The 21,872-nt window shown below is 39.7% G+C and overlaps 1 protein-coding gene across 1 annotated transcript; it reads right to left on the reverse strand.

Moving 5' to 3' along the window:
• Positions 1-2,585: 2,585 nt before the first annotated feature.
• FEM1C (fem-1 homolog C) lies at positions 2,586-20,327 on the reverse strand. Its single transcript, XM_066569476.1, has 3 exons — positions 20,222-20,327; positions 18,952-19,678; positions 2,586-8,756 (listed from the first exon to the last, which is right to left on the reverse strand). Exons 2-3 carry the CDS (start codon positions 19,493-19,495, stop codon positions 7,447-7,449), a joined length of 1,854 nt encoding a protein of 617 aa, XP_066425573.1. The 5' UTR covers positions 19,496-19,678; positions 20,222-20,327; the 3' UTR covers positions 2,586-7,446.
• Positions 20,328-21,872: the final 1,545 nt, after the last annotated feature.

The raw sequence follows: 21,872 nt of genomic DNA on the forward strand, positions 1-21,872 counted from the left end.
GTGAGCTTTCAGAACACTTCTTTAAGCTCAGGCGCATTCAAAATTAACACAAGTTGTGCATTAAGGCAATTCAGTGACACAAACCCAAACAAGCAAAGGATGGTCAATGGGGAGACTCACTTGAAAAGCACACCCTGATCTGCACAGCAGTGCTGCGGTGGGAGCAGCCTGCATGGCCCGGACCAGCCTTCCCACAGAACTACCTGGCCCCAAGGTTACCAACAGGTGGGACTGGAAGTAAGCAATCCACACTTCTCGTAGCAGCCCACAGGGCATCTGCCTCACACTGCATATTTTGCTAATTTACAGCAGGTTCTGTTTTCTGGTTTGGTTTTGAGGGTGTTGTTGGCAGTTTTTTATTTGTTGTTTTTCGGTTGTTTGGGCTTTTGTTTTGGTTGGGTTTTTGCTGGGTTTTCTTTTAGGGTTTTTTTGCTCGTTTCTTTTGGTTTTTAACTCCCTGAAGTTTCCATTTCATGCATTATGGGAAAACAAAGCATGATAAAGTGGGAGATGATGTGCTTCCCTAAGCTAGAAAACCAGAAAGCACAGTCATCTCAGGAGGACCCCCACCTTACAGGCTAACAAATAAAAAGTATAGGCTAGCCAATAAAATGCCTGGTAACCACACATGCAAAAAGAAAGGAGAAAAAGGCAAGTTCACTATTTTGAAACTATGGGATGGAAACAAAAACTAATCCAAGTCTGGCTCATTCACTGAACATTTTGCCTCACATTCCAGTTAGGATAATGGTGTGTGTGAATGAAACAAAGCATCATCCAGGCACCTAAAATATTAGAAGAGGACAATACAAGCTGCAGAATCTGAAACGAAAGCAATCAGCTGTTTACTGTAAAAAAAAATCCCTACCATTGTAAAAAGGAATGAATTTGCAATTTAAATTGCAGGTTCAGCAGCAAAAAGTGTGTAGTGAACCAGTGGATTCTGGGGGTTTTTGGGGAGTGTACAATCAAGAGAGGGGAAAAGGGAAAACCAAACCATTCTGTCAGCTTACACAACTCTATATTATTCTGGTTTTTGCTCATTCTTACAGCTTGTGTGTTCTTTTGGTTGGTTGATTTAGCCTAACCACATAAAGGCTGAGAGAGGACAACTCTCCCTGAAGGACCGACAAGTACTGAAACTATGAGAACATCACACATGCAAAGCTAGGAAAACATGTATTTCAAATGGGAATTAGGCTTCTAATTACTGATAGATACAAATTCCAAATAATCTTCTAAGGAGAATTTTTGGTAAGGAACTTATGACTTGAAAAATCTTCAGGAGATATGATAGAAGCAACCCTTTGAACTTCAGAGAGGAACCCAGATCATGTGTCATGATCATGTTTTATGATCTGATGAGAGATGTTGCCATTTTCGTAATTGCCTCACACTCACTGGCTTCTGACAGACAGATGAATCAGAAAGCAATTCTTTTTTTCCCCTGTGTGCATAGTTCAAAACTGTTGTCCATAACTTCTGAGTATAACATCTTCTCAATTTTTCTGAATGCTGGACATCAACTGCAAGGTAAGCCTTTGGAGAGGGGAGAAGGGCCTTCTGCTGTTCACTGTGGATGGCATTTGGCCCTCTGGACATTATGAGCAAAACACACTAAAGAATTGCCTGTTCCAGAGCAACACACCTCACACTTGGTCTCTTTTCCCTAATCCTGCACTATTTTGTATGATGAGTTTTGGTCTTCAAGCATCAGCCAGCACTTGCTACTGCCAAGAAGCCATTTCTGGATGGTTACACACGTTAGGTAACAGTAGACATCTTTCAGCTGCAGAAGGATGAATAATGATGTAAATGATCCCTTCCAGTTTTTCCCTTTCTTAATTAAGAGAATCTACATTCGGTTCACTAAAGCTATCCGTGTGACAATTATTCTACTGGAAAGTTCTGGAGCAGATTTCCTCATCCAGAGCGTCATCCTTTTTGATCCTATTGTTACTGATCAGCCCTAATGCAAAGTTCCAGCTCTCTGAAATATACCCTTCCTTACAGGATAGGATTGGGACTACTGTGCCTAACTATAAAGGTATTTTGAAATTACAATGGCAATATTCTTCAAATCTCCAGCTGCCTCTAATAAGGATCTCCTGCTTCTCTCACCCTTGAGATGTTCTATTCCTCTATTTTTTAAATTGTTAATGCAATATGGAAGATCCTTCAAAAGGTTGAAGAAAATTAATTTGTCCAGCTTTCTTGAAAACTGTCTGCTGCTTACTTCTTACAAAGCATTGCTATCTACTTTTAGGTTACAAACTGGAGATACTGTTTCCCCTGGTTAACAGTAACTAAATGTTTTTTCTAGAAAGTGGGAAAATAGTTTCTCCTGTATCATTCAGTTTAAACCTTTTCTTTACTACTACCCACCACTGAAATTTAAAGGCTTTGCCAGACCATAATTTCACAGAAAGAAAGAGCACGAGATATGACTTTTTGCTTAAGGCACAATTCTTAATGACAGGAAGGTTGAAGCTGCAGCATTTACATTTAGCTACTCAACAAGAAAAGTAGTTTACCAACCAGTACTGCAATACCCTAGAGAAAACACATATATACACTCAGACAGGTGTTCTCCAAAACATATTTTTAATGGAATCTGCATTTGGAGCCTAAAGAGAATAGGAGCAGAGAAATATGCTTGTTATTCCTTTTTTACATTACTGTTAAAGCTAAATTACTTCACGTAAAAAAGAAACTGCAATATTTCCATACATGGAGCTAGCCCTGCATAGGAAGTCTTTGCAATAGAACGGAACACAAATACAACATTATTTAAAACCAAACCAACAACAGCTTTTCACTCTGCCCTCATTGAGGGCTCAACGGTTACTTTTACACTCAAAAGCAAAAAATATGAGCAGTCTAGTATGTCTCATCAAAATTACCAAATTACTTTGAAGCGTTAAATACCAGTTGGTGTCATTTTAGTCACAGAAGGTAAAATTAGTGTTTAGTCAACTTTTTCATGCTTCTCAGCATTTTAGAGTATAACAGTCATTCCACTCTATATTTCAAAGCTATTTCAGACCAGCCATATCCCTCCACTGTCACCTTGCAGCTGATACAAAACTGAGGCAAGGCACACTTTTCCTCAAAAGGTTTTTATCTAATTACAAATCCTCCTTTAAGGATTTTCCTATAGCACTGCATCACTTTCTTTAAAGTAGTGTTTGTAAAAATAGAAAGAGGTTAATTTTAACCAGTTGCAAAACAGTTGTTAAAAGACAGCTCTTTGTGAACTTAGGAACAACACAAGACTACTTCCTATCCAGGGAGTGTTGTGAAGTATATATGGAAAATAACCACAATGTTGCCTTGCATTTCAGAAAATGTCTTTACACTGCACCTAATAAATAGGACAGAGACACTGCAGACAGCTGGAATCTTGTCACCAGCCTAAGTGATACAAAAATAGGAATATAATTTTAGATTTTTTAAAATGAGAATATTTTTCGTCTTCCTTGTTGAAGTACTTCAGTTGAAACCCACAACTATCAGAAGAAAAGCTGCTCTATGCATTTATCCCTTTCCCCAAAAAATGCAGCTTAGAGGTCTCAACTGATACCAAGCAAGGAGGTATCAGTTCCTTTGTCTCTAGGGGGGATACCTGTAAGCTGTTGAATCAATTTAAAACTTGTTTCATCTCTGCAGGGCATATAATTATTTCTGCAGTGTTCTCAGCATTTTTCCGTGTCAGTAGCTCAGAAGCAGTGTGTTTCATCAGAAAAAAAGGCCAAATAGGGAGATAAATGGTAAAAGAATGAGTTAAAAATATTACAAAATTAAAATTAAGATAAATAAAACAAAGTAGTGTAAACACATAGGTCTAAATGCAAAGTGGCCAAAAATACATGAACTCAACTGCCAGGTCACCTAAGTCTAAGTAATCTGGCAAGATAAACTCTCTTCAGCAGAGAGCTTCATCACCATGAAAAATTAAATTCAGCATGGAGGTGATAAATCCTTTGGACTGATGCACATCAGTAGATATTTACACAGAAATTCGTGCAATAAATCAGCATTTATAATAGCCTGGTTTGTTTCTAAAGAGCAGCTAACACAATAAGCCTTTCTTGTAGCAATATTCACTAGATTTACATAGAACTAATAGTGATATGCTTTCACTTTTGGGAATGCTTTCCATTTAAAAAATTGCTAACAATTAAAAAATTTTACATTATATTTCTGGACTAATAATCATAAATCATAGAATGATTTGGGTTGGAAGGGACTTTAAAGATCACCTAGTTCCAACTCTCTGCCATGCGCAGAGACACCTTCCACTGGACCAGAGCCCCATCCAGTCTTGCCTTGAACACTTCCAGTAATAGGGCATCCACAACTCCTCTGGACAACCTTTGCCAGTGCCTCACCATGTAATATAGTAAACAATTTCTTCCTTATATCAAAGCTAAATCTAACCCTTTTCAGTTTAACACCATTCTCCCTTGTCCTTCCACCCCACGACTTTGTAAAAAGTCTCTCTCCAGCTCTTTTGTAGCCTCCTTTAGGTACTGGAAGGTCCTATACAAGGTCTCCCTGTAGCCTTCTCTTCCTCAGGCTGAACAACCAACCAACGAATCTTAAACAGGGTAATTGTCAGTTATAAAGACAGGAATTAAAACTAAAACCACCAAAGAGCAGGACAGATTCCAAAGTAAAAAACTCTAAAAATCCTTTTCTCTGAGACCTATACAAAAATAATTATTTTTATGACTTGATGTATAATTCTAGTATGATATCATTTGCTGAATATCCCCATCTAAAGAGCAGCAGAAATGCATTAAAATGTATAAATTCAAAAACCAAACTACACGTCCTCACAAATGAAAAGCCGAGTGGCACGTGTCCTTAGCATTGCAAATCACAGCAATTCAGTCAATTGACTAGAGTTTAGTCTTGTATGATGCCAGAAAAACCTGCATCCTGGCCTGTATCAGCAATAGCGTGGCCAGCAGGATCAGGGCAGTGATTGTCCCCTGTACAGTGAAGCCATGCCTCGAGTGCTGTGTTCAGTTTTGGGTCCCTCATTACATCAAAGATACCGAGGTGCCAGAGCATGTCCAGGGTAGGGCAGTGGAGCTGGGGAAGTGTTTGGATCACAAGTCTGATGAGGAGCAGCCAATGGAGCTGGGGTTGTTCAGCCTGGAGAGAAGGAGGTTCAGTGGAGAACTTACAACTCTCTACAATTACTTCACAAGGCAGGGGTTGGCCTGTTCTCCCAAGTAACAAGCAATACAAGGAGAAATGGCCTCAAGCTGAATTAGGGGAGATACAGATTGGATACTAGGAAAAACTCCTTAATGGAAAGAGTGGTTAACCAATGTAACAGGCTGCCCAAAGGAAGCAGTTGAGTCACCATGGCTGGAGGTATTTGAAACACATGTAGATGTGGCACTTAAGGACATGGTTTAGTGCTGGACTTGGCAGTGCTGGGTCAAGGGTTGGACTCAATGATCTTAAGGATCTTTTCCAACCTAAATGATTCTATGATTCTTGTAATAGTATACAACATAGACACGGCAAAGGACAAACCAGAGAAAATTGCTTCAAAACAGCAAGTCTGGTAGTGACAACACACAAACAGCACTGCTTTCAACATATCTTTGCTTAAAAACATCCCCATAATTTTTGCAAAAATGGCTAAGCTAGTAGGCACCTGTACACTGCCATACACTGGCAGGAATGCCAAAACAGAACAAAAACAAGGAAGGGCTATTCTTATGTGCTCCCAATACATGTTCTTCCTCAAGTTCAATCACAAATAACAAAAGTGTTCTAACACCAACTTAAAAATTAAAGTACTACAAAGACCCTCCTAACCTAACCAATTTGGATTCTAAATACCTCTTATCTCTGACAAAGGCATAAAACCAGTTGTTAGATTTCTGGAGCAAGAACCTCATAGGTACACTTACTGCCCACAACTGAGATGAAACATTAAGCCAAAAATACCCAAAATGCTAGACGACTAAATTTGCAAGTAAACTGTATCCTATCCAACAGAAATTAATTTCACTTTAAGACATTTTTAGGGCTAATGTGCCATAATAAATCCTACTACTAATCAACAGTAAAGTGCTGAATTATATTAATTACCTGAATCGCACTCACATTTATGATCTTCATTTATAGACTTCTTATCAAGTCAAAAGAGCCCTTTCTGTTGCAAAAGCTAAGCTGTTGTGCAAATATTATAAAAAATAGGTACTTTACTAGGAGCTATATACACAACAGAACTTCTGCTTTTGTTAAGTACAACTGACATAGCAGAGATGAAAAATCCATGCAAGTATTTATAAAGATACTTAAAATGAAGGAAAAAAAGGACACTGCTATAGAACTTTCAATACCCTGGCAGACAGCCACTTACTATACTATATGATGTCTAGATCTGGACTGATAAACATCATGCCATCAACATGCTTTAGTTTTCTTTTGTAAGCTAAAGCTGATTTGCAGATTTTAAAGCAGAGCATATATTTGATCTATTTCTCACAGAAGTGTATCATTAAGGTTTGAGGTTAAACTTTGAGCAAACTTCACATCTAGTCACATAACTGGCACAAGCAAGACAGTGCAGAGGGGAAGGCGTCAGTTGTACGTCACGAGGACTCTTCCCCCAGCTGCACGATGCAACAGAACAATTTTCAGATTTAAAGTTCAAGTGGACTACAATCAAAAAAAGCAAGATTTTCTTCTCCCCAGTTTAGGAAAAAATTCCAGAGGATCAAAATGAAAGCAACCTCAGTTACAGCAGTCAAAAAAGTCAAACCCAAGTTTGGAGAACTGATAAATAACTCCATAATTCATCATGCTATGAAGACAGCATTCTCAAGAGAGCTCTAAACAAACTGCAAAACAAGATTGGCATTTAAGTTGAAATTGGCCAAGTGCTGCATAGAAATATGCTCACACACAACAGTCATGTTTAAGCCAGTGCATAGAGAAGATAAAAGCACTTATGGTAGTTGCAAATGTTAACAAGTCCATACAACTTGCACAGTTTAGCAATGAGTCCATAGAAAAAGAAGAGAGTAGGAGTAGAAATGCTCAAGCAAAACCAAAGAAAGATGACCTTCCAACTGTATAAAATCCACATAACAGTTATAGTAAAAAGACATCAGTGGAAAATACTCAACTCAGTCCCAAACACCCAACAGGCAAATAAGACCAGAAAAGACAAGCCTTTGGCAGACAATTTAAAGTCTAAATATGGCATTACATTTCTAAATAATCCACAAAATATATTATATGGCATATTCATATTAAATACTGGGTAACCAACTCTGCAAATCTGATGCTAACAACACTAGGCAATGAGAGCAAAATGGAGCAAGCTAAGGGAACGCTGGTGTATCACAACAGTGCTCAAGGAAAATATCACCATTTCGTGCTTCAAAAACAGTACTCTGGAATGCCACACTATCATCTATGGAGCAAAACAAAGTTCTCTAGTTTTTCAGGGATATGCCCTGCATAGGATATGTTATGGTTCACTATTACACGAGCAGCAAGACACTGCAAAGTAGTATGATTTATGGGCTGGATTAAATTCTTTGCTATTTCCTTCTCATCCAGCAAATCACTAGCTGTTTGTTTACATGAGTTTGTGGCATCGAAATGTGAACCTGACTTGATAAGAAGATTCATGATGTCTGGATGGTTGTTCAGTGCAGCAATGTGTAATGGACTGTTGTTATCAGAGTCTCTGACATTTACATCAGCACCACATTCCACCAGGATAGCAGTAACTTGTAGAGAGGGGAATTTACAAACTGGGTAGCGACCGACACATGTAGTATTGTTGTCAACAGCAAGGTGAAGTGGACTGAAGTTATTCTTTCCTCTAGGCTGAAGCTTAAGAAATTTGTAAATAGTTTGTTTCTTAAAATGTTCCTGTTCTGAGCTGCAAGGTACTTTCTCCAACAAGCAAATTAAATGCAAAATGATGGAAAGAGCTTTGTTCAGCTGTACTGGATCAGGAAGACATTGGGTTTGTTTCATGGCCCGTTCTATTTCAAGAACGCTTTTGCACAGTATACCCATCAGATCATCAAAAGTGACAGTAGTACCTAGCAGGCCTTTTGCCCTATCCTGAAGCATGAAGGAGAAAAGTTCAGCAAATGACAGCAAACTGCTGGCTGTCATAGGGCTTAGAGGATCAAGATTGCTCTGCTGCATGTCCAAAGCATACTTCCATAAATTGATGCAACGCTTGAAGTTTCCAGAGTCTGCATACACAGCACCTCTGTATCTAATATAGTAGGATGTGTCTGGGTGTGAAGGGCCAAGAATACGTTCTCTAATTAATAATGCTTGCATTCTCATTTCATCTGGGTCTGCAATAAGATTTTCTAGCTCTTCTGAGCTGTTTACCTCTTTAGCATAATCATAAGCCATAATTAGTGTTTGTGGCACAGGTTTGCTGAGGATATTAGTCCTATCACTGTATCTCATTTCCATAGCTCTTTTCCAGTATTTCAAAGCACCAAGCAGATCTCTCTTTTTGTCCACAAATGTTGCTCCTAGAAGTTCCAGGGCATTTATGCGCTCAGCCTTACTGGTCTGTACATGCTGGGTCAGAAAGTCCACTATATTTGTGTGGCCTGTCACACTGGCTGACAGAAGGGGAGTCATTCCATAACCATCCTTTTCCATTTTAGCACAATACTTGAGAAGCATCTTCATGATCTCCAAACTTCCAGATTCTGCACAGTCATGTAGTGCTGTATTTCCTGAAAAGGAACAAACACAATTACACAAACCATATCAAATTACAGTCCAAATCTCACTATGCTAATAGTTAATAAAAAGTTAAAAGCCCCCAAATATTAATGGTTTTAAAATAGCTTTCTTTTCCTCCATTTGTGTACTATGAAAACAAGGCTGCCACACAGTTATAAAAATCAAAATGTTTGATATTTTTATCTGAAAAAATTAAACAGGTTTAAGAAAAAAACCCAAACCAGAATTAAAATGGAATTCTTCGCTACATAAAAGCACAGTAATTGGCTATGCCATTGTATCAAAAGTCAAGCAAATAGGACAGGAGAACAGTTTGATTGGACAGAGAACTCCTCTTGGGGCTCAGGAGGAAAAAGAAATGGTATGCTGTCTGGAAACAAGGTTAGGCTTTGCAGGAATTTGACAGAGCTGTGGTTCATATAGGAAGGGGACAAGATGCAAAAGGCCAAAGCTCAATTAGAGTTGAAACTGACTGGTATTGGGTCAGACAACCAGAAGGGTTTTCAAAGTACACTAGTAGCAAGAGGAGGCCTAAAGAAAATACAAGACTGATACTTAGTGAAGATGGTCATCTGACTATTAAGGGTGAAGAAGTGTAGAGACACTGAATGCTTTCCTTTGCCTCAGTCTTTAATAATACAGATAAACTGCCTTCTGCCCTGGATTTAGAGGATGACTTCAGGAATAGTGACTTCCCATTTGTTTAGACACTTCTCGGGGACTAGCTGTAGCAGTTCACAGTTCACAAGTCCATGAGATCTGATGGGATTTACCTGAGTACTGAAGAAGTTGATGTTTGTGACGGCACCACTCCTCTCCACCAGCTACCAAGTGTCTTGGGAGTCTGGGGAGGTCCCTACTGAATAGAAGCTAACCAATGCTATTTCATTTTATAAGAAGGGAAAGAGGGATTACCCAGGAACCTACAGACCTGTTAGTCCCACCTCAACACTCAAAAAATTATGGAGAAGATTATACTGAATGCTACTGTAAGGCATTTAAAGAACAATGCAATCATTAGGTACTACCAACTTGGGTTGACAAGGAAAAAGTCCTGTTTTAACTAATTTGATATGCTTCTAGAATAAAGTCGCCAACCATCAGATGAAGGAAAGATAGTGGCTGTGGGATTTTTGCCTTTTAGTGAGTTTTGCCTTTTTTGGCTTTTATATTGTCCCCACAACATCCTTCTGGACAAGTTATCCAAGTGTGAGATGAATAGGGTCATCATGCACTGGGTGCAGAACTGTCTGAAGGACACAGCTCAAAGGATTGCAGTGAATGGGACTATCAAATTTAGCTGACACACTAACCAAATTCATATAAAACATGAGTAAAAAGTTATTTTCTAAAGCTTACGACTCAGGTTTTTGCAATTATACCAGAGGTACAAAAATACTTTGTCCCCTGAATCATATTTTAAGAGCAAAAATTTTTAAAGGAAAAAAAACATTAAAAAATACCAGATTGCTTCATTTATTGACAGTGAACTTAACTTTCAAAATTGTCTTTTCCTGAAATATTTCTGAATAATGGCCAGCAATTTTACAATCATTTACTAACAAGTAAACTGAGTAAGACATCTCAATACAAAGTGGAACATGAAACTACCTGCTAGATCAAGATTCATAAAGTTAAATCCAGTTCATAAAAAGGGAAGTGATTTTCCACCTTTCTAATACCTCAGGCAATTTTTAACATTAATAGCACTACGTAAGTTATAGGTTTGGCCACACTACAATCTCTACCTAGACTAAGAAATTTTCAATTGCAGGAGCAGAGGTGGATTGAAAGTTGGCAAATTTGGCATACATAGCTTATCAGCTAAAATTCTCTCTGTCTTTAGAAAAATGTCAATATGCCATCTGAGAAAGAACAAGACCTTGATATTCCTAAGAGAGGAAGATGTCAAATGCAGACCTATATACAAACTTACCAGTACACATACAATCATTCTTCTGGCTACGCTGCTGAAAGTTTCATTTTTCTAGTTAAAATGAAACTACAGCAGTTAATTCAGAACTAAAGAATGGCTGGTCCCTCAGACCATCTTCAGTTCTGTATTTATTGATAAAGGCAAAACCAGATGCACATGAGCGTTGGCCGAGCCAGCAGTTAACACAGCTGTTTCAGGGTGTACTCAACTCTATACACTATCCTTCATGGCAGAGCTCTGCAACTGGCAGCTGTTTCTACCTTCAAATAAATATTTTTAATATATTTTAAAAATAGTAACGTAAAAGCATATTAAAGACAAATAAGCCAAAATATATCAGTAACATCCAAATTCCTACTATTGTTTCACAGCTATTAATATATATTTTGCTACTTTTGACAACCACAACAGTGCCAGCTATGCATATTACATACTGCAGATCCATCACCACGTTATGCTGCTTTTGATACTATTTTATCAATCAGCAGGCATACACACTGTGACTGAAAAAAATCCACACAAAATAAGCTCGGCCATTGTCCATGCAAACTAAATCCAGCAGTCTGTATGCCACTAATTTACAATGCAGCTATGTAGAACCTGTGGAAATATGCTTAAGACTCCAAGGAATTTCACAGCTCTTTCCAATTGGATGTTTTAAATTTAAAACAATTTAGGTTTTTTTATTGGTATTACAAATACTGATTTCAGTTTAACAGTTTATCAGAAGTAGTGTAATTTTCCAGTTGTTTATACTGCAGTACCCCTTAGAATGAAAATAACCACAGCTTAAATTATGCCATGTATCAACTAATAATGTGAGGCCATCACTACTAATTTTTATGCAGTGGCTGCACCTCACTGAAGTTTGATTGGATGGTACAGATACAGCAGTGGGAAGAATACTTTGTAAAAAACACAAGTTTCCATTGAAAAGTGCCTAGGAGTAAAAAGATAGTTGAGAGTTGCCAACTTTAAAAAAACGCCAAACATAAACCCCAGCCTTAAGAAATAACACTGCCAGCCACCTATATCTAGCAAGTATCAACTGCTATAGTAGAGGAAGAATTTGAAACAAAACATGAGAGGGGCATTAATGTGTAAATCAAAGGCTATACATTGGCCACAAACTGACCAGGAACTGAACAGTTCAAATAAACACAGCAGATCAACCACTATTCTGTGAATTAACTTATCCATTTCAAAACATTACACTGTCTATAGGGTCACTATAGTGACCATATCATCTATAGTGATAAATAGTGGCTGAACAGAATTCAGAAATTAATTCAATTTTTGTAACATTATCTAGTCAGTAACAAACAATGTTATATCTATTGCTGTATTAAGAAGGAAAAAGGCCAAAAAAAAAGCAAAAGTAATTTGAAAGTCATTCTCTTTGACAAGTAGTTTTCGAAGAGACACATATGATGGGTTTGGTCAAATTAAAGTAATTTTTTAAAGATGGGAATGATTACTGTAAAGGAGGTTTCATCTATTTTTTAAAATCAATTGTAAAATGACCAACAGGAATTTAATCACATATCAAAGATAGCTCTTTTACCATAACATAAAAGGCTCCTCTTTGCATGGACAAAAGACTGGACTGCAGATGATTCCGGTAGTCCAGATACTTCTCTGCTAAATATTAAGTGTCACTATATTGTATTGTTAATAGTGCTTACAAACAGCTTTTATCCGGATAAAACTTTACCATTCATATTACCTAGTAACTTCTCCATAAAAAATAGCAAAAGAAACAGAATAACCCCAACTCCAGTCCTTCTAAATCTTGCAGATACAAAGTACAGAAAAAAGTTGGCATTGTAACTCCACACTTTACTCTTTTGTTAACAGGACTCCTTTAAAAGGAGTTATGAACATTTCAGAAACATTTCATGTATCACAAAACTAACTACCCAGTGTTTCCAAAAGCTTACTGGAGTGGGGATGGGTATTCAAATTCATAAGGAGGACAGGCTTTCTATGTCAGAAGCAAGTAATTCCCAAAATAGACTGATAGCTTGTGACAAGGGAACGGAAGAAAATGAAGCCATGACACAGAAAGTTATTTGACTTGATTTGCAACCAATTAAGTGCATCCGCTTCCTAATACTTCCAAAATGCTTTATCAAATTTCCACGTTGTAAAACTTACATAAAACTTAACACCAAAATGAATTTCTATCCAAGATCATTAAAAACAAAAGAAATAAAAGTATTTCATTTAAATGACTGACCAGTGTGTACATTAACCACCTGTATATATTTCTGCAGCCTTACAAATGAAGTGATCACTTTTATAAAGTGAAATTTTTCATGTAACATTCATTTCTTTTTCTACCACAGCACTTGAAGTAATTCAGTCTTCCAAGAGTCTTTACTGATTTAAAAGTATTGCCAGATAGATCCAAACATGGACAATGCATAAGAAAACTGTTACACATCCTAACTCTTAGTGTGCATAGTGAATAAAAACAAAATGTCTTTCCTTCAAGAAACTAACTAAAAAATGCAAAGAACTGCTAATCTCAACAATTTATTTTAATGGAATTTCCATATGATGTAAGGGAATAATTGCTGTCTTGCTCACTGAAATACTTCAAGAGAACTTGTATTATGAACATTATCAATTATTATGTGAATAACAGCATGCTGTGAATTCTTTAATTTAAACAAAAACTTTTTAGTTAGAATTAAACTTAAATTGTATCTTTATCTTCCTTATTTAACTTCAACATTCCTCCTGAAGTTCACTTTCCACACACAGTCACAAACAAAACATCTACGAGTTTCAGAGCCCTGGTACCATGTAATACCTACCAAAAAAGGGAAAAAAGCAAAGCCCCCCAACCCCCCCCCAAAAAAAAGACACAGCACACTTTTAGAGCAAGTGTTTATTCATAGGGAGAATTTTTAAAAATAAGCAAAAAAGCAACAACAACAAGCAGCAGAAAAAAAAAAACAAGGACCTTTGTTTTAGGATTTTTTTTATCCCCTGTCTGCCCCCTCAGTGATACTGAACCTTGGCAAGCAGAGAAGACAAACACCCTCAGAAGAAAACAAACCTGTCAAGACTCCTTAATGTTTACAGCACAATAAAATTAATTATTTTTAACACATACTAGACCACACTTGTCATAAAGGAAATAGCATGATTCTCCATAATTCCCCTACTTCTGGGTCTGCTATGTCTGCAATATATTTTTTCCCTTACCAGCAGGTTTGAGTGTCACATCTTCCAGTACCCCTTCCTAACAACAATACTGAAATAGCACTAGCCCTTGATACAATACCCATAGAGACAGAAGTTTGCATGCTTCTATACTTTCCAAAATGAGGAAACAAAGTCCAAAGTCAACGAACCTTGCTTACCATATTATTTTACAAAAATATTAAATACTGTGCCAGTGGATTTGAAGAATCACAGTATTCCTTTTTTTTTAAATGCAATTAAACACTCCTGTGTATATCTCAAGAGATAAGTAAGAGAATGCCTAGGCCAGCAGTTCTTAGAAACAAAATTCTGATCTTCTTATACTCTGGAGGAGAAAAACCAGTCTTAAGGCTAGCTGATGAGTCTTTTAACTACAAAAGGCAGGCAGAGTTGGTGAAAACCACTAACAAAACTACAGAAAGCACTTTGAAGAGAGAGACCGCAGACCAGGCAACTGAGCAATGGAAAGACCTACCAGCTATCTTCAGGTAAAACACTTGCCTCTCAAGCATGTATTTTGAAAAAAGGTTACAATTCCCTTGCATTTGACCCATCCTGGCTACCAGCACATGCATATTTTATCTATGATCTAACTCACTAATTGCTGCAATAATGGATTTTTTTCCCTTCCTTTCTGCAAATCTGGCAGAGGAGAATTAAGTATAAACACAAACTATTAAAATGTGCACTGCAAATTTTCAAAATGCAAGATCTTTATTGTCCTGTCTGGAACTGAAGCAGAAGTATAAGATTTCTTTACAACCAGTCTGAATGAAAAATATTTCAATGGGGAACTTACATGAAATATTGTACCTTAAATAAAAAAAATCAAAAGAGATAGCCCCAAAGAGCCCAAATCTGTAATCTGGAGTACTTAAAATGACTGACACTTGTATTAAGAGAGTAAACATTTTCCTGCCTACACATCACCAAATGAACACTGTGCACATCAGCAAAACACTGTCTTTGAGAATGCAGTGGACTGTTCTGAAGGTAACAGTAAGGTAGCACCACTCTAACAACAAATCACTGGCAGGCTTCATAATGCAGCAGAACAGAAAACGGCATGCAGCTGACACAGAACACGCTCCTTATCTGGCACAGAGACAAAACTGTGCTTCATTTGAGGTTTCAGTTCTAGGATTCCACCTTCTGAAAAAAGTTGTGTTTCTGCTACTCTAACATTATCCACACTCTTCCTACTTTTAGGAACAGCATAAAAATTTGCCATCTGAGAGATCATTAACTACAAGTAAAACTCATTAAACTTTATTTTTTATTTGCAGCTTCTTAAATGAGGAGTTCCGCTGGTTTCAGTTGGGGTAGAGTTCATTTTCTTCACAGTGGCCGGTACGGGGCTCTGTTTTGGATTTGTGCTGAGCACAGGGTTGATAATATAGAGATGTTTTTGTTGTTGCTGAGCAGGGCTTACACAGAGCCAAGGCCTGTTCTGCTGTTTGCCCTGCCACACTGGTGAGAATTTGGGGGCTCATGAGAGGCTGGGAGGAGACACAGCTGGGACAGGTGACCCAAACTGACCAAAGGGATTTCCAGACTATGTGACATCATGGTCAGTATACAAGGCTGAGGGGAAGAAAGAGAAAAGGTGGGCCATTTGAAGTGATGGTGCTTGTCTTCTGAGGTAAGTGTTACACATGATGAGGAGAGGAGAGGAGACCTGCTCTTGTGGAGATGGCTGAACACCTGCCTACCCATGGGAAGTGGTGAATTCCTCGTTTTGCTTTGTTTGTGTGCTCTGCTTTTGTTTTCCCTATTAAGCTGTCTTTATCTCAAGCCATGAGTATTCTGTTCCTGGTCTCACTGGTGGGGAAGTGAGCAAGCAGCTGCCTGGGGCTTGGCTGCTGGCTGGCATTAAACCATGACAGCAGAACACTGGTGAAAGCTATGAATCAGAGACAGTGGTAAATTAATTCACTTTGTGAAGTATTGCTTAGGCTGCTTCCTATCTACAGATATCTTTGCTGTTTTACACCATTACAAAATAATAAAACCCACCCACCCTTCATACCCCACCTATCAGTTTGTCCCCATCACTTACACTGTTCATGTAAACTAAAATACTTTTTTTAATATCCTTTGTTTACAGTTCTGCTGCCTAAATCCTACATAGAAGTTCAGGGAAACTGTGAGAAAGTTCAGATCTGCAAAACAGTAGAAACAAATATCATCAACGGCTTGTACTTTAAATTCAGAACCACTGGCCATCTTTCACAGCTGAGGACTCATCTACCCAAACATCCCTCTTCAGCACCATCCACCATGTGACACTTCCAGACTTACAATTCACCTCATTCACCTCAGTGCAGCATCTTACCTGACACACTCTGAAATCTTTATGAACATCTTAATTTCCTGGCTGTACTTCCATACTTTCACAGCCTTTTCAAGAACCTCTGACCTCTGAATTTCCATAGTCCAAAACACAGCTGTGGAATTCTGCATTTTAGAAGCAAGATTTCACCACATGTTTTCACCTACTCTTTCATACATTTAGATGCATGTGAACGTACCTATTTTTTCCTATCAAAGTATTCAGATTTCTCCCTGGAACTGTCAACACTCTGAAACATTTTCATATCTATATATTCAGGAAGTTTAATATGTGTATTAAGTGATATTTTGCAATATGAAAATCCAGTGGAAAACCAGAAGACATAAGTCAAGTAATTCTGCCCCTCACCCTCACACAAGCTCTAAGAGTAACATCTGAAAAAGGATCTACAGAAATCTCCCACAACAGCAACTCTACTGAATAGTTCTGCTCTTATAAGGAGTATGGCAATTTTAAATGCAACAATTTGTTTTTTACATCTTTCGGGGAAGAATAGGCTTCTCTATACAGGGCCCAGGAAGGTGCCTGTCTAAACAGAACTCACATACAAGGGCAGCAACTCTTACTACTCGGGAGCAGAACACTCAGATGCTCTGTTATCTTCCTGCTACGAGCACAGGACACTCCGTCAGCTATTTAGGACGTAGCAGGGAGGAGTAGAAACTGAAAGTAATACACAAGATTCTTTGAGGGGGAGGATGACAATGTAGAATGAATATTGTTTAAAATCAATAGCATTTTTGCAAAACAAAACTGAGGAGGTTACCTGCTGAATCTCAGCCACTGTTACAATATTTACAGCTACCAATTGCCCTCAGCCCTTCTGCCTTTCCGCAGATGACTTTCAGGGTTTATAGTACTTTCTTTCGTCCTTGCTTTACCTCACCATTGCTTATTCAGTAACTTCAGAGATAAAACTTCTTAAAGATACCAAAAAGTATACTCCTGTCATACCAGAGGGGACTTCCACACATTACCAACAGATAGCTATTACGTACACACATCCAGTTGTACACACAACAGTTTCAAGTGTAAAATGAGTTTTAATGAACTGAACCATATCCAATCCAACTTTTTAAATTAAGGATCATTTATCTACTTTAAGAACCTTTGCTTGTGCGCCTAGATGCAAGTCACACAGAAACTAAAGAAAATAGAAAGGAATTAAGATAATTGACACCACTGAGAAAATCCTCAGTCATTTAAACAAAGACAAATAATGCTAATTCACTAATAAAGTGAATAAAAAGGATGAGTAAGGTAAAGCCTACTCCACCAACACAAAATGAGGGAGAAAAAGAGCTGCAGAATTACATCTTTTTCCCAATTAAATCAAGTATTTAAGAGCATTGCTTGGTTCACACCTATCATATAAAGGGATAGGTTTAAAACTAAACCCCAAGTTTTCAGTTGCTTACACACTTTATATTTAGCTTGCTATTCCCAGAATGTTATTTAGAAAAATGGCATTTTTATCCTACCACAAGTCCATGATGATTCATGAGCAACCTCAAACACTTACAAAGGAAGATTTATTTTCTCTGCCCACCTCCATGACAAATCTGTAGTTTAGCTTTCTTTACGCTAAACCCACATATTTGCATGATTTGCTGAGAAAAGGCATATTTAACCAAGCAGCTTTTCTAAAGATTACGCTCACATTTGGTATTTACCAGTATAATACAACAATCTAGACACAAAGGATTTTTAACACCAATAACTGAAAGGTACAGTATACAGTTACAAATGTAATTAGCCTGAAAAAGGCAGCAGAAGTATTATGCTACAAAACAACTGCTAGCAGATTAGTTTTTATATGTATTTACATATATTAAAAAAGCCAAAACCTGCTGAAACATAATCCTGGCTCAGTGAGACAAAAAATTAGCTGTAAATTGAAGCAACTGGTGTGCTTTTCAGGCTAATATCACAACTAAATACAAGTCTGATATGTAATAGAAAATTTGTATGTCCAACTAATAATGATCACAGGAAAAAAAGCCAGAAATCTTTACTTTGTGTGGTAACACCAGAGCAATTGTAAACAGGGGCAAAAGGGTTTGAGATCTGTGAGCCACTGGAAGCCCTTCTGCTGAGATCACAGTCACCTGTATCTTCATTTCTTCAATCCTAATGTATATTTTTGCTTACTAACACTGAAAAAGGTATAAAATTACTCAGTAATTTGGAGAGAGTGGGTGAAGAGCAAAGTGGTTATAAATTTTTGAATGCAGAAAGTAATTATTCTCCTTTATGCGTATTTCCTTAGACCAGCCTTACTAGCACGGATCAGTTTTATGTACAGCATACTTGGTTTCTTAAGAATTACTACGAAACCAAGAACACAGGCTCATGTTCTTGAGTATGTTGCTAGACCAACCTACTACAAAGAGTGGTCTTCAGCAACTTTATTAGCTTTCAACACGTGCATAAATGTGACACTTCATATGACTAAGGCTTTTAAGAATTAGGAATTTAAGATTAAACTGTATAAATTTAAACAATAATTTTATAATCCACGTTAAAAACCAGTAAATTAAAAAGTAAAAACATAGCTATAAACGCTTTAAATATTATGCTTTATGAGAACAGAAGAATTTTTTTGATGTCAGGCTCTTTAAGAAGTAAATTAGTAACCTTACCTCTATTTACCACAATGAAAGTGAAAAAACTAACTTACCTTTAACACTTTTTCTGTTCACATCAGCTCCTTTTTCAAGTAAATACTGAGCTATTTCTTTGTGGCCTTTGTAACATGAGATCATCAAGCACGTATGCCCGTGACGGTTTGATACTTCCAGGTCTGCTTTGTGCTCCACAAGGTACTTGACTATTTCCAGGTGACCATCAAAACAGGCAGCTCTAAGAGGCGTTGAATTTGTCAGCGTTGTGTTGTTGACGGACGCACCATGATCCAACAGACACTGAACAACCTTCAAATGCCCGGCGGCCGATGCTGCCCACAGCGGCGGAGCTCCCTCGATGGTCTCACCATCAAAATTCACCGAGCCACCAACCTCTATCGAGGCAGAGCAATGGTCCAACAAGTATTCCACCATGTCGAGGTGACCATAGCGGGCTGCCATCAGAAGTGGTGTGGCACCATTAGTTTTTTCTGACATCAGTTGGGCCACCTCTTCCCTTGTTTTGCTTGCCAGTAGCTTGGACAGGAGCCGCAGCTTGCCATCACGAGCAGCGTTGAAGACCGCTGTCTTTAGATCCATTTAGCCTTTACCTCTCTGCTTCCCGATGGATACACACCTGATTTTTTCAGCAAGGGTTTATTGGAAGTGCTTAGCCCAAACAGAATGTCCCCAGCTACTTCTCAGATCAGTTTCATCCAGATAGGACAACATGGAGACTCCAAACAGGGTCCTGACGAAGCGCAGGCTGTGCTTATCACAAATCTGCAAAAGGAGAATTCTCGATGTTTTCACCTCCTACTTCGCAAACAAGCAACCGCATTGTATTTTCCCACAGCTACACCCAAACAAGTCGCTGTTGTGGCGCGCCGGTGTCCAGCTGCATTCCTTGGGACTCTCCCGGGCCGCGCGGTGGCCCCTGAGGAAAGCTACGGGGAGGAGGGGGCTGATCCTACCAGCGCGTTATCCACACCAGACACAGAACGATCCTCTTCTCCCTCATGCCTCCGTCAGCTGCACCCCCGACTCCTCTCGGGGCGTATCCCGAGTACAGAGCCCACGGCTCCCGCCAGAAGACCCGCAGACACGCACCTCCAAGGCAGCCGGGCGGGGAAGGCGACGGCCGCATTCCGGCCAAGCCCCGGACGGCGGGGAGAGCCGGGGACGAGTCCGCTCGCCTCACCACCGGACCCGCTGCGCCCGGAGCCCCGCAGCCCCATCCCCCTCCCTCCTTTCCCGCACGGCACCCAGCCCCCGCGGCCGCCGTGCTCAGAGCCGGCCGGAAAGGCCCGCCAGGCCGCGCGCTACCTTCCCGGGGCGGTCCGGGCCGTCTCCCGCTGCCGCCGCCGCCGCCCTCAGAGGGACGCGCCCGCCGCCGCTGCCCGCGCTTCGTCCGGCGCCTCCATGACAGCCGGGCCCCGCCGCCAGGGCCGGCCCTGCGCAGGGGGCGGGGCGGCCCCGCCGCGGCCAATCAGAGCCACGCCCCGCGCGCCCGGGGGCGGGACTACGCCGCCGCTGGAGGGCGCGGTGCGGGCACAGCCGACCGCTAGGGGGCGCCGGGAGGAGCAGCACGGGGCCCGGGTGTGCGGGGGGCGTGAGGGTCCCACAGGATCCCACAGGATCCCCCAGAGGTACTTCGGGAATGCGCTTCAGAGACACGCCGTGGGCTTTGTACGGACACATCTGTGCTGTGTACCGGCACTGCTGGGTCCCGTCCTGTGCTCCGCAGCGCAAGGAAGACCAGGAGCTGCGGGAGCGGGTGGGCAGAGACTACACCGATGCTCTAGGATCAGGAGCATCTCCCGTACGAGGAAGGACTGCGGGAACTGGGCTTGTGTAGTTCGAGGAGACTGAGAGGGGGTCATTAATGCGTACAAATATCTCAAAGTCGGGTGCCAAAAGGACGGTACCAGATTCTTTTCAGTAGTGCCCAGCGGTAGAGTACAAGGAGTAATAGACATAAACTACAACACAAGAAATTCCACCTCAGCCTGAGGAAGAACTTTGCACTGAGGGTGGCAGAGCACTGGAACAGGCTGCTCAGGGGGGTTGTAGAGTCTCCTGCTCTGGAGACATTCCAAACCCACCTGGATGTGTTCCTGTGTAACCTGCTGGAGTTGACCCTGCTTTGGTGGGGGGATTGAAGTCGATGGTCTCCAGAGATCGCTTCTGTACCTAACTATTTTATGATTCTGTGATTCTGTACATATGTGCTTCACGAATTTAAAAAAATTGGATTAAAAGTCCAATTTTTGCAGCACAGAGGAGGATCTGGTTCTGGACAATGTTGCTGTCTGGTACAAAATTTGCTTTTCTCGATTGAGATTGCACATGGCTTGCTACAGGCTTAGGATGTGGCATTTATTGTGTTCCTATGATAATAGAGAAAAAACTCCTAAGAAAACTGTAAATTCTGTCACACCTGAGTATGTTACCTGGAAGCCTCAGAAAGGAGCCAAATACAGAAAAAAAAATCAGAGAAAGCTTGTAAGCACTTAAAAAAAAAAAAAGAAAAGGAGAGGGAGAGAAAACAGTTCAATTTGTAATTGCAATGTAACAGAGTCTGGGTGGTCCTTTGTCCCTTTGTACCTAGTGCTGGCAATATGATGCACAGACTACTGGTTGTTTGGTCTGCAAGACTCAGAAGAAGAAAGACCATGAGAAACTGATGGGAAATTAGAATAAAGACATCAACATTTTAGAGGAAGTGGTGGTATTCATTTGTGGAGATGCATTAAAAGACCTAACTGTGTGAAAATGCTAAATTAAAAGGAAGTGGGGGAAAGAGAGAAGAAAAGAGAACATTTTCAAGAAATTTCAGTGGAATGCAGGACTTATTTGAAGAGAATTGCCAGGTGTAGTCAACAGCAATTGGAAACAAAATGAACAGATGAAAGGGCGTACTTATCATCAAAAGTAATATGCTGGTAGGGAGGCTCTGCCAAGCCAGAAAAGTAAT

The sequence above is a fragment of the Molothrus aeneus genome, chromosome Z (assembly GCF_037042795.1).
Source record: "Molothrus aeneus isolate 106 chromosome Z, BPBGC_Maene_1.0, whole genome shotgun sequence".
Classification (NCBI taxonomy): Eukaryota; Metazoa; Chordata; class Aves; order Passeriformes; family Icteridae; genus Molothrus; species Molothrus aeneus.

Bases quoted from the DNA above. Each gene is read 5' to 3' on its own strand.
- FEM1C (XM_066569476.1), bottom strand. From the start codon at position 19,495: ATGGATCTAAAGACAGCGGTCTTCAACGCTGCTCGTGATGGCAAGCTG. The intron at 8,757-18,951 runs GTAAGTTAGTTT...GTTCCTTTTCAG, and splicing joins GAACAGAAAAAGTGTTAAAG to GAAATACAGCACTACATGAC.